Genomic DNA, 13005 nt, shown 5'->3' with positions numbered 1-13005 from the left:
ATTTACTCAACTTATTCAGGTTTTAAATCACACTGATGATGTAGAGGTCTCAAAAACTCTTCTAAATGAAGCTCAAGCTCGCATTAATTCAATTGATTAGTAATGTGAAACCGGTCTATTTCACTTTGTGACAGAACAACATGGACTCAATACAATCCGGTCTTCAAGCGATGACATATGAACCTTGCTTCCAGGTCCAAACTACTCTGCAATTATTAAGGCTGTTTTTTTAATGGTTTTAATGCTTTGTATCTTGTTATTTAACCTAAACAAACCCCTAAAAAACGTCAGTGGATGGATTATATCAGTGGCTCTGACTGAAGTTTGGTCCGTTTACAGGATCCTGCCATACAATTGCATTTCTCCAAAACCATCAGGAACCCTCACGTTAACTTTTATTGGGTGTAAAAAGGTTAACGTTCATCCTCCAGCGTCACTGTGCTAATGTGTTTATGTCATGCTAACCATAGCTGTGTAGCTAGCCACCACGTAGCATCATATGCCAGCTAGCCAAACGTCAGTAACCTTACAAACGTGACTGCTGTTTAGTTTTCTGTCTGTCAGTTATATATGAAGTTATAGCAGAGCTGTGAATTTTAATTTTTTCAGAAATCTCTCAGTCACAACATAGTATATTATGTTTAGGTTGAAACTAGCGAGCTACCGTCCTGCTAACTTCTAACTCCGTTAAATTTCATAAATCCTGTTTTCACAGACGCCTGTATTTTAAACTTAATTGTTACACCTGGCAGAGCAGCCAAACTGATCATTTTATTAAAGATTGAACAATTTAGACAGTTTAACTCTCAGTGATGCCGCAGTGTTCGTTTGACTTTGGGACCTGAAGCGGAGTTTGGACCCAGAAACAGCTAATGGCGTCAGACTTAAAGACCGGATGATGTTCTTTCAAAGCACAACATGTGATAAATCTGTGGGTAGGGAAAGAGTGTCCGGTCCACCTCTCACCTCTGCTTCAGTCTATACGGATCTCTGTCCAAACTACTGGTACAATTGTGTTGTGGGTAATTTAGGCATCAAGCTTGCAAAAAGAAAGTGCATAGAGTGTATCTATTTTGATTTTTTTTCTCTAATGACTCCGAGAAAACTAAAGATGTACACTGTTTAATCAGTGACATTGGAAACAATGTGTTGTCCCTTTCCTCTCTTTCCTCAAATGCTGTCTCAAGTCATCTTTTTGTGAAACTATCTTCAGTCACAGTGAGCAGCTTTACCACCTTGTTGAAAACATTCAATGACTGACAATCTGACTCTTTGCTAAACAGTGTCACAGTTGCACCTCAGGCGACAAATGGCCTATTATCCTAATACCACACACACACACACACACACACACACACACACACACACACACATATATATAAGTAAGACGTCAGGATAGAATGAGTATTTAAAGCTTGTGTCTGTTATGTGAATGCACAAACACATGCTGACACATGTGCAGGCCGACAGCGTGACGTGTGCTCTGGCCCAGTTATGCGCACACATGCAGTGCATACACATACTGCAAAACACGCAGACAGAACCCAGTGATAATATTGCCTATCAACAGGTCATTCCTTACATGCCTTTTGGATAAACAGACAGCCAGAAATAAAGAGGGAGAAGGTTTGTGCATGCAGAAGAAAGGGAAGGAGAAAAACAAAGTCACTGGGAAAGACTTTTGTTTGTGTGTAAGCGCGTGTGGGAGGGAGTTAATTGAGCTGCCCCTGTAATGTCATTTGATCCAGAAAGCCTTATAAAATGTACAGACCAGACCACCATAACCGAGATATACCGGTTATGTGAAGAGATGAGTAAAAGGATAACAGTGAGATATTGCCTATATCTCACTATATAACAGAAGGGCAGCTTTGTTCACAGGATTTGTTTATGGAAATGTTTATCCATGACAGCAGATTACCATATCCATACTCCAATATCAAAGGAATAACTCATTATGATCCCATACATCTACATACATAACCACAGTCAGAATCACCATCATGCTGCCAATTCCCAGTTTATTGCTGAATGCCTAAAATGCAAAATCCAATATTACTAAACTAATGGCTTAAACGTAACCTCTGAATGGGGGGGAAAAGAGATGGAGGATTGCTGATAACCACAAAGACTACAGGGATCAGAGTGAACAGGAGAAAACAGGAGACAAACAAGGCCAGGACAAATTGATGAAACCCATTTTGGTTGAACTAATGGGCCGGTAAAACCACAATAAGTGACACAAAGAGCTGAGGAAGAAACAGCAATTTAGAAAGACAGATGAAATATGTAGGAGAAGTGGGAGCGTAGCTATGTAGTGGTGTTAAAGTAGACAAATAACAAGTGTAATATCCATATTAGCACTCATGATGGTACATTAAAAACCCATTATGGTTAGAGTGGCTCATTTGTATTTGATCGTGTCCGAGTACTTCGGAGATGTGCGACAGTCTATTTGGCCGACTTTGAAGGTAATCAGTTTGTATGTGTGTAACTCTGTGTGTGTAAGACATCGAGTACGTCTCACCTGGCCAGCTCCTATGGTCCAGTAGAGGAAGAATCCTTCCGGATCAACTTTCAGGTTTATCAGCGTCGGCTGTGTACTGTTAGGCTCCTAGGCGACAACAGAAATGCAGATGTTAAAAAAATTGCGAACACAAAATAAAGGTCCAAGAAGAGAAAAAACACAATGTGCAACTCAAAACAGGAGCCAGTGTTTATTACAATGTGGGTCTTACTTTTTATAGATTTGGCCTTGAATTTGATGGGGTATTATGTTGGAACATTATCACAACACACAGTGAATTAAGGTCTCAAAACACTCGCTCTCTGTCATTGTTTGCTAGTAAAAAAGTTTAAATCCTTCAAAAAGCTGAACTATCCACAGGGTAAAGACCTCTAAAGTACATTTCTGAAATGAAAAAGTGAGCCACGCCAGCGATGAAAGAGGATACTGGTATTACATCATGAGGCGTCAGCAGGAAGACTGGGAAACAACTATATTCTGTAATCTAAGATAAGCATGTAGCGTGTACTATAGCAGAATATAGATCATTTCAAAAGCTATGATTAATATTAATACGCTTGCAAGTACCTTGCTAACTAACTAGACACAAGCTGATAAAATAAATAGCTCAACAGCATTGTGAAATTTGGTATTTTTGGCCAACTACAGCCAGTTTGTTGGAGTTTCAGCCAGCTGTTCCATAACATAAGGCAATCAGGCCCCACACCAATATAGGATTTTAATATTGATACCAATACTGATATTTGGCGATTTCTTAATTTGATAAATAAGCTGAATTATTTTTGTCTATGATAGAAAAAAACAAACAGATTTGACTAACATTTGTTAAGTCTAGTTATTTATGTTAAACCTTAAATCATCGCAGCCAAATGACTATTTTTAAATGACTTTACTTAAAAATATAAATGTAAGTGAGCGTAAAATCTGTACTTGCATAGCAGAGTGTAGTATTTAGGTCAGTCTCAAATTGCTCTGTAGTATTTTTCATTAGTTTGTTTTTGAATTTTAATTTTACTTTAGCTTTTATTAGCCTCCGTGCTATTTATAGTTGTTGTTTTTGTCATAATATGGGTGCCGTTTGTCAGTGGCACATTAAAGACGTTCTGAACGGGGATCGGAATGTGAACGCTTGAGTCAAACAGAGTCCCAGTATCAAACATGTCTACTGATGCATCCTCAGATTGACTAATCAGACTATATTGAAAAGACTGTAGTCTAAAATTAAAGGCATGTTATATATATTTAATTTTAGTTTGTTTTTTTTGTTTAACAGTTTTAATATAGTTGTAGTTAATTATAAAAAAAAACAAAAAACGTAATGTGTGAAAATAGTGAGAGGTATTTACCATTGATAATTTAAAAAAAAAAAAACAGTGATTAGGTAAAACACCTGAACTTGGGACTGCTTTCACACTTTAATCATTTACATATTTATTTACGAGGAAAATGCTGTAGAAAAGAAAGTCATCGCACATTTCATGGACTACATAACTCATTTGCTTATTGTTGAACCGGGACAGATATGCTTTGCTAACACTTTTCAAGGAAAATCACGACCCATCTGTATAGTAGCAGAAGAAGCACGGACTCAACAGATGGGAAAATCCTAAATGCTCGCTACTGACTGAAAGTTTGTTGTTACCATCAAAATTATGGCCAACCTACAAAAATAATAAGACCCAGTTAGTATAAAACTCTACTTTGTTTAACTTTATGACATTGTAGATGGACAGAAAGACAAAGGAAAGGACACCGTGTGTTTATGTCACATGTTGCTCAACAGCTGTTTTCAAGTTGGAAACCACAAACTTTAACCAGCATGAAGATCTCATTCATGTGCAGCATAATGATGGCACAGAAGCCTGAATCAACATATCATTTGCATCATCATTATGGAGTCGTACGCAAGATACGATGACCACATGCACAAACACAGGCACACAAATACACACACACAGAGCTTCTGGCTGCGTAATTACAGTCACACTCTGGTCCAACAAACAAACACATTGCCAAGACCGCCCGGGAAACAGGGATGTTGATTCAAATTGCTATTAAAGTGACAGACACACAACACCAAAGCATCAACTTAACAATATACTTCTCATAATCGGATTATAAAGAGAGAGAAGGACCTCCTTGTAACCACATAAAACTTTCTCACTATCAACTTAACAAAGGAAAGAAGCTTATAATTTCCTTAATGTGTGGTGAAAAACATATGCAGCTATCATGTGAGTTCAACAAAGCTGAAACATTAATGACTGCAATTTTAACTCAAACACAAAAATGAAGCGAACAGGAAAAAAGCACTAGAAGGCTTCCACACAAAAACAGGGTGGGTTGATAAAATAAGTGATGGAGGCAACTGGCAAAGACAGGAAAACTTTATGGGACTCCATAAAGGACTGTAGTCCTTAAGTATACTCTTGTATACTTAAAGTACACAATTTTTCTTTACGTCTATAAAACAGTTATAAAACAGCTAAAACGCTAACAGTTTTCATTTATACTTTATATCCAAAAAAAGGGAATAAATGTGCACCATATTAGTTTAGTGTTTTAATTTAAACCTATGAGCTATCCAAACAACACATATCTTGTGATATATTGTTATCTTTCACCATCTGTTACCTTTGGACAGAGCCTGGCTAGTCGTATTTCCTGTTTTAGCTTTTATGCTAAGCAACAAATTTAGCGTCTAATGCTGGGCTTCTCGTGTTACCAACCCTAAGCAAAAATATTCCCAGTGTTTCCCAAACTCTTAAAATGTTCCCTTACAGACTCCTTGCAAAACATACATTACATTTTAAGCTGAACCTACCTTCATTTTAGGCTCCAAGGTTGGCTAACAGAGAGCGCAGGTTAGCAAGAGAGGTAAATAAAGGAGAAAGACAAAGGTTTAAGAACAGGATAGAAGTAGGTGGATGGGAGCAAGAAAAAAATGTTATAATAGAAAATAAAACAAAATGTCAGGAGAGGTAGCTGAAGTTAAATCTAATGCTGTATCTTAAATCAGCCTCATTTTTCTAACTTGACCACGCATAATGTCAGCCATTTTATTGTTGCTATAGTGACTAGCAATGACTGAGTAGACAAGGGGGCGATTTTAGACCCATCATCAGGCCTTAATAAGCAGCAATATGTTCTTTTAAAAGTGAGCTGCGTTAGCTTAGTTAGCAAGAAGCAGCTATAACACAAAAACACAGTCTGAAGCTCCAGCCAGCTCTAGAGATACCAGGAGTTACTGCTTCGCTCTGAACAGAAACTCACTGACAGAATAATTTGAATGCAACTTCAAATCGTGAAGTCAAACGTGCGCTTAATCACTGAACTCGTGACCTCTGCTTACTCACTGGTGCAAATGGAATGCTATACATACCCAATTTCACGCTGTGATTACCATCTTAAGGCTGTGACCTGATGTCATGGCCTCTTTTCAGCCGGTGATTGGTCAGAGCAAATGTCTTGCAGTGAAGCTTGCAAATCTCCAGCCTAGCTTTTGTTTGTGTATCTTATGTCTGCAAGACAACAGAACTGAAAACACAAACTAAAACTTCCATTTGGAAAGTCAGATGTTCCTAGTGCTAAATGACAAGCAAATATAATAAAAACCCAAAAACATTCAAACAAAAAAGCCAGTTTTAAAAGATTATACCAATTGTTGCCTTTAAATTAAAGATTTTGCTAAACTAAGGATCTATTCAACCTCACCAGCTAAAAATGATGACGGCAATAAGTGGAACAATATGACAGACCTGACAATGTTACCTCAGCTTCATGCTCTACTGTCCCTGCAAAGCAAGACTGGATATACAGCTAATCATTGCTAGCCTATGTTGTAATAAAACTGCACACATATTGTTAGTTGAAGACAATCCGGTCGTTAAGTCTGACGTCACTAGCCGTGTCTGGGTCTAAACTGCGCTGCAGGTCCATATATCAAACGATCACTATGGCATTACTGAGAGTTGAAAAACTGTCTAAAGTCTTTCATCTTTAATAAAATGATCAGCGTTCTGCTCTACCAGGTGTAACAATTGGGTTTAACATCCAGGCATCCATGAAAACTGAATTTATGTAATTTAACGGAGTTAGAAGTTAACAGGAAGTTAGCTCGCTAGCTTCTATCTAAATACAATATAGCATGTCCTGACTGCAGGGTTTTGGAAACAAATTAAAACGTACAGCTCTGTTATCACTTCCAACATAAATGAAGACAGAAAACTAAACAGCAGTGACGTTTGTAGGGTTACTGAAGTTTGGCTAGCTGCTATATAATGATGTGCTACGTGACCGCTAGCGACACAGCTATGTTAGAATAATATAAACAAGCTAACTTTTTTCCACTCGATAAAAGTTAACGTGAGTGTTCTCGGTGGTCAGGAACAAATGTAATCGCATGGCAGGATGCTGTAAAAGGACCAAACTTCAGCCAGGAGAACAACTGAGATAATCCATCCACAATACGAGGTTAGTCATTCATATACTGCTGCATGGGCTGGGCTGTAGTTACATCCTAAGGTTTTAAAAACTGAGCTTAAATAAATGATTAGTGGTAATAAAAGCCGAGGGAGGTCAACAGTGATCACTGACTGTTTTAGGAGCTTTTTGAGATTAAATAGAAGAAAATACAAAACATTAAACATGTTAACAACACAAAAGCTATATTAAACGCAGACTACTTTAGACCCGGAAGTAGGATTCGTCGTGTCATCACTGAACAACCGGATAGAAAGGTTACTACTTAGTACACTGAAGTGACCCTGTTCTCAATGTATACAACTTAGTATTAACAAACTCTATAGCATGACTACTGTGCACCATGAATATAATGAGCTGAGAAAACACATAACCAATATTAAATAACAGGCAATAATCCATGAATATGGTCAGGTCATGTTTAGCAGAGACAAACAGAGACAGAATAATCAGGTTCACACATACACTGCATCTCAACTGCAAGCACACATTTTGTCATTGTGACTACAGTCATTATCAAGTCCGTATGTTTGAGACTGATGAGTCATCTTCGAAGTCAGTAAAAGCTGCAATGTTATTATTCCTCTAATTGTTAAAAACAGTAATAAAGTAGTAATATAATAGTAGTAAAGTAGCAGTAATAAAGATATTTTTAAGCCATGTAGGGGCTTATGTGGTTTAGTTCACTGCCTGCTATCTGCAAACTATTCTATGCATTATATTATAAATGTCATATGTTAGTACCTTCTGTGCAACCTTCAGGAACAACTTAAGAAATTTTTCTGGAATTGAATGAAAGACCTGCAGCTGAAAAATAAGCAGCAGCCTGAAAATTAATGCACAATCGTTTCTAGGAAAACTTGATGCTGTATGCAATTCTGACAGGATTTTCTGATTAGGCAGACCCACCCCTTTTGCACCGAGATCCAGAGAGGGTGGGGAATATTTTAAACCATGCTGGAGACACCAGTACGACAGGATGATGGAAAGCGGATTTCTTTGTTCACACGAAGAAAAGTACAGGTGCTGCTAATTTACATGCATAAGTGAGAGATGTATAAAGAGACCATCTTTGGTTTAAGCTTGGTTCAGACTGTACTGAAATGGGACTAAATATGAGATTTAACTCTAAACCTTACTCGGGTTTTCTTGTTGACACTTGCCTATCTACTGACTAATATATGCGCGGTATCTGTGTAATCTAGTGGGGGCAGACACGCAAGCACATACACATGATCTTTAGATTCAGATGACCAGAATTATAACAACATCACTATCAAGCCTACATGCAATACTACAAGTACTGGCTGGAGGATGAACCCAAACACACCCACACACACACACACACACCAGTATTGGTCAAATATATTTGCATTTTAACGCCTGCTGGATTTTACATACCTGTTAGTTGCCTTTACAACTTGAAATACACACAGTTTCTTGTTTCTTTCACGGTTCATCCACTCTGACTCCACGTGAAGTCTGAAATACTTTCACTTAATTCTTTTGTTTAGTTGTTTTTTCCTCCCTATCACTTAAATCAAGCCCGCATGCCAAACATTCTTTGGCCGTAGCTTCAAAAATGTTCGGATTTGACGCTTGGCTTGATATTTTTTAAATCAGCGTACACTGAACGTCTTTGGTTTTGGGATTGTTGGATAGATAAAGTCAGTTATTTGCAGGCTGCAGTTAGGAATTTGTAGACCAAAAGATTAACAGTAGTGACAACAATTTGTCATTTATGCCTTTATTCTTTATCTGAAGGTGTTTTTTTTTATTTTTACAACACAAAGGCAAAGGTATTTTCCACCTGACATTAAGTGTAAAGGTTACAAAACTAACCAGGAAATCATTAGCACACGGGCGTGAATACACAGACACCATGTTTACTGTAAACACCCTATGATGTGTTGGTGTAAGAGGGGGATGGTGGGTCTATAATTGGACCTCACCCACTCCCTAATTAACCGCCATATGTAGGATCCCTCTGAAGTCTTATTTCCCTCTTTGCATTTTCATCGTCTCCGTGTCAATCGCTGCCTCGCTTTACTCGCTAAGCAACGTTTAAAAACATCTCTTCCTCCTTAATTGATTAAAGACCGTGTCTCCTTCTCCAGACTGCCTCCATATGCCCTGACCCAGTGACAAACACCGTCATTACCTGACCATATAATGTCAAACACACACAGAGTGGAGGGACCACCCCTGGAGCCGATGTCTTACACGGACAAACTAATGAACACCTCTTGAAAAATCACAATGTGTAACAGCTCAGATGTAGAAAGCCAAACACACGTTATACTGCCTTCACCACAAATGATTGTGTCTGTGTGTGTCTGTGTGTGTGTGTGTGTGTGTGTGTGTGTGTGTGTGTGTGTGTGTGTAATGCCAGTCAGGAGAAAGCCATTAGTTGGAAACTGATAAAAGTGGCTTCTCCGGCTGCACCTTTGGTCACTGCATCTCTGTGTGTGTGTTTTGTAATAGCTTACGGGAGTGGTGTGTGAAAGAGGGCCAGCGTGCACTTAGTGCGAGTGTGTTTCAGCAGCTGCTTTGGCAACATGGTAGAAGTTGATGACAGTAGGTAACCTTTGGACTCAAGACATAGGAGAGCGAGGAGGGAGAAGTGAAGCCAGAGATGTGAAACTATGCCATAGGATTGAATATGGAAGGAATGAAATAAGCGGGTCTGTGAAGATTTATTTAGTGTAGGTGTAGATGGCTTCTGATGGGCATACACACATACTAGATCTAAACACTAGATCTTCTCTTGAAGTCTTTTTAATATTTTGGTTAGTGCTACCTTCTTGCACACCCTCAGTACTTTTACGTGCACCGTTTTTCCTGTTTGCAGGTGCTGCACCATTTCATTTCCACGGGGTTCATTTAACTCTCATCTGATTGGGCTGTATAGGCAGGAAATGAACCACTAACCCTTCCGACGACAGAGGCACATTCTGCATACTGAACAATAACCAAGTGTGCACAGGTTTCACTCAGCTAAATAAAGTGCCAAGATCCATTTTTGTGATTTCCCCCCCTACTGGCACACACACACACAGGACTGGCACTCTGTAGCAGATTAATGTTCACTAAAAGAGAAAATTGCTGTTTGAAAGGCACTTGTCTGATCAAAGTGCCCTTTGAGATTAAAGACAAAAGTGTTTGTCGTCGTCAGGAACGACTACAGTCCAGTCTGTGGCACAAAAAACCAAATGCTCTCCGCTCGACTCGATGGACCTACCGAGCTGAACTGCTTCTCTGCAGAGAACTTGCTTTTAACGCAAGCGCAAAGAATTAAGAGCAACACAAGAAAGCCAACTCCTGCGCTGAACAGATGACAGGCGTCTACATTCAGGGAGCTGATCGGACATGTGCCACAAATATAAAAGCGGCTGAATAATCTGAATGTGGAACAATCACCAGATTTGCACGTCACACTATTCAGATTAATGTGCATCAGAGCATAAACAGTTACACCCTCGGCAGTCTTCAATCAGCCAATGTCCATCTCTTTGAATCATCCCTATAACCTGATCCAATTTCAACAGTCTGCTTGTCACAGTGATTTCTAACAGCGCTACGCGGGCCAAGTGTATTTCTATTCCTCGATGAAAACAGCCAAGAAACCTTGCTGCGCAGTAAAACGGTATCACATAGTGATGCTCAACTTTCCTGAAGACTAACATTGATTGGTCAGTTCATCTACAGGAAAGATCCATAGTGGTGATACAAAGTTTTCACATTACAGTGGTTCTAGTACTTTATATCCTTTATGAGATAAAGGTCATCTAGGACCAAAAACGAATGGTGGACGATTGGATACGACATGACATCTGACCAGACTCAAAACTCACAAGACACAAGACAGAAAGAGGGAAATACATGAGGAGGGCAAAGGGGAGACTCGTCTGAAAATTAAGGAAGAGCTTAAGCAAAAGACAGGAAGGAGATAGATGAATAGGAGGAGGAAGAAAGATGGCAATGACAAATGTGCAAGAGATTACATACAAGATAAGAGACGGCAGAAAATGAAGGTAAAATTCGTAACAGAGTCAAAGAGGAGAAGGAGACGAGATGCAGAGTTCAGATGGCGGTCCCAACACTTCACATGTGGCTGTGGTTGACCTTCCACCTTTCTCTCTCCCTCTCCATCCGGCCCTTGTTTCTCACCACTCTGTCAGGATGTCAGCAGCGTTTGTCGACACGGTGTCGGGCCCTTCCCGCGATTCTGCGGATCCGTTCCTCCACTTCTACTCCTTCGCTCCTGCCTTCACTCTAATCTCCCAAACATCTGTCTCATAACGGCAATTTGTGGCGCGCCGCTTCCGCGCATCAATCGGGAGCCAAACCAAGATATCCACTTTGTGAAAATACTGGCACACAGGAGCAATTGGCACAATAGTGAAGCTCATTGTGCTCTCCTATAAAAGGACAGGACGACTCTGCTCGTGAGAGAGATCGGTTTCTCTGGTCTGAAATGTGTTCATTTTAAACACGGCCTTTCACAAACATGTCATTGTGAAACCCTGGTTTGCATCTCCAGCATCGTTAGAATTCAGCGTTGAGACATGAACAGCAAAGGGTCTATTTGAAAACGGAAAGGAAGCGTGGCTCGACAATATCTGATCTTGTTTTCAGAAAGCAAAGATCACCCTAGAATGCTGTGGCAGATATTTCCTATCAGAGCTGCAGCGTGCGACTGGATACGGTCAGGCTGAAATGCAAACCTTTACAAGAAGGTTCAGCTGATAACAGTTTTACTTTCATTTAACATGCTAATAGATTTCTTGCTTAATAGATTATGAGTAATGAGCAATTCAGGATACATTAAAAACTAAACTATAAAAACTTCTCTTATCCAACGCAATGGATGCACACTGATTGGGACAATTATTTAGGAAAATGATGGTTGTGTGTTGAAAAAGGTTGACTTTCATTGGCTATGAGGTGAAATTCAAATAAGCCAAAGTGCAGACTATGTGCATTTCTCTTCATTTTTTAAGCTGAACATACAACTCAGTACTACAAATAGACATCCCATCCCCCCAGTAAGCAACTGAATATTGTCTTGGAGGCAATACCCCCCCTCAGTCACTTCCAATATTGTCTCCATTTGGCACGATCAGCCGTACTGGCATTAGCATATAAGAACTTCGCAAAAAAACTCAAACTGTTAGAGCAATTTTTCAGACATTTTTGAAAACGCTTTCATTCCTGATGTTTTAATACAACAGGTTCCAAGTGTTTAAAAACTACTCATGTGACATTTCTCACAATATTGTTTTACATGGGAGTTCCGCAAGGAAACGTTTTCGGTCAACTGCCTTTTTTTTTTTCTCTAAAGTTTTTAAGTACTTAAAACCTGAGTAAGTAATTGTTTTATATGTTTTTGATGCAGTGACTTTTTTCTTCTAAAACACACCCTGTTCTTTAGACCTTTAGACCTTTAGCAACACAAGTGTTAGAACTCTAATCCCTTGAAAATTATGAACAAAATTTTAAAAAAGGAACTCAAAAAACATCTATAGCAACATGTCACAACATCTCACCCAGCCTCTGTTAGTTATATAGATGCAACAAATTCCTCCTGCCTCCCATTTTGGTGTCTGACCTCAAAGGAACTCGCTAAACCACTACAGGAGTGTGATTACACCGAGCTCACCTTCCTTCCTCCTCTCTGCCTTTGCTGACTTCCTGTAACATGTCTTGGCATGCTACCACCACCTGCACTACAGCGAAATAGTTTGATGTAATAACCAAAATATGAATCAATCATGCCTGAATCAGTTTTCAGACATGAACTCCAGGGGAGGGGTGAGACTCAGGTTTGGATGGTGTTCATAGCTGCCCATTTTTCACATGTAGAGCACAACAGAAGACATTCTCACTCCTGGAAATGATATGTAGGGTAGGGCATGCCGGGGGGCAGGACACATGATACTGTCTTGGTTGCTGTGAAATCTCTGGATGATTAGCTGCTCTATCCTCACATGTGC

The 13005-nt window shown here is 39.4% G+C and overlaps 1 protein-coding gene across 3 annotated transcripts in view; it reads right to left on the bottom strand.

Moving 5' to 3' along the window:
• The window catches only part of plcb3 (phospholipase C, beta 3 (phosphatidylinositol-specific)), a 56774-nt gene that overhangs the window by 36585 nt on the left and 7184 nt on the right, over nucleotides 1-13005 (bottom strand). For 2 of the 3 annotated variants that reach the window (XM_005927735.3, XM_014335301.2), the window contains exon 2: nucleotides 2528-2614. In XM_005927735.3, coding sequence (XP_005927797.1) covers nucleotides 2528-2614 — 87 coding nt within the window. Of the gene's footprint in view, nucleotides 1-2527; nucleotides 2615-5351; nucleotides 6472-13005 lie in introns of those variants that run through there. The other variant, XM_042223136.1, reaches the window with a different exon arrangement.

The sequence above is a fragment of the Haplochromis burtoni genome, unplaced genomic scaffold (assembly GCF_018398535.1).
Source record: "Haplochromis burtoni strain Fernald_Lab_line unplaced genomic scaffold, NCSU_Asbu1 Contig_102, whole genome shotgun sequence".
NCBI classification, from domain to species: domain Eukaryota; kingdom Metazoa; phylum Chordata; class Actinopteri; order Cichliformes; family Cichlidae; genus Haplochromis; species Haplochromis burtoni.
Note: the sequence above shows the minus strand (reverse complement) of the source record. Positions and strands in the feature narration are given on the sequence as shown.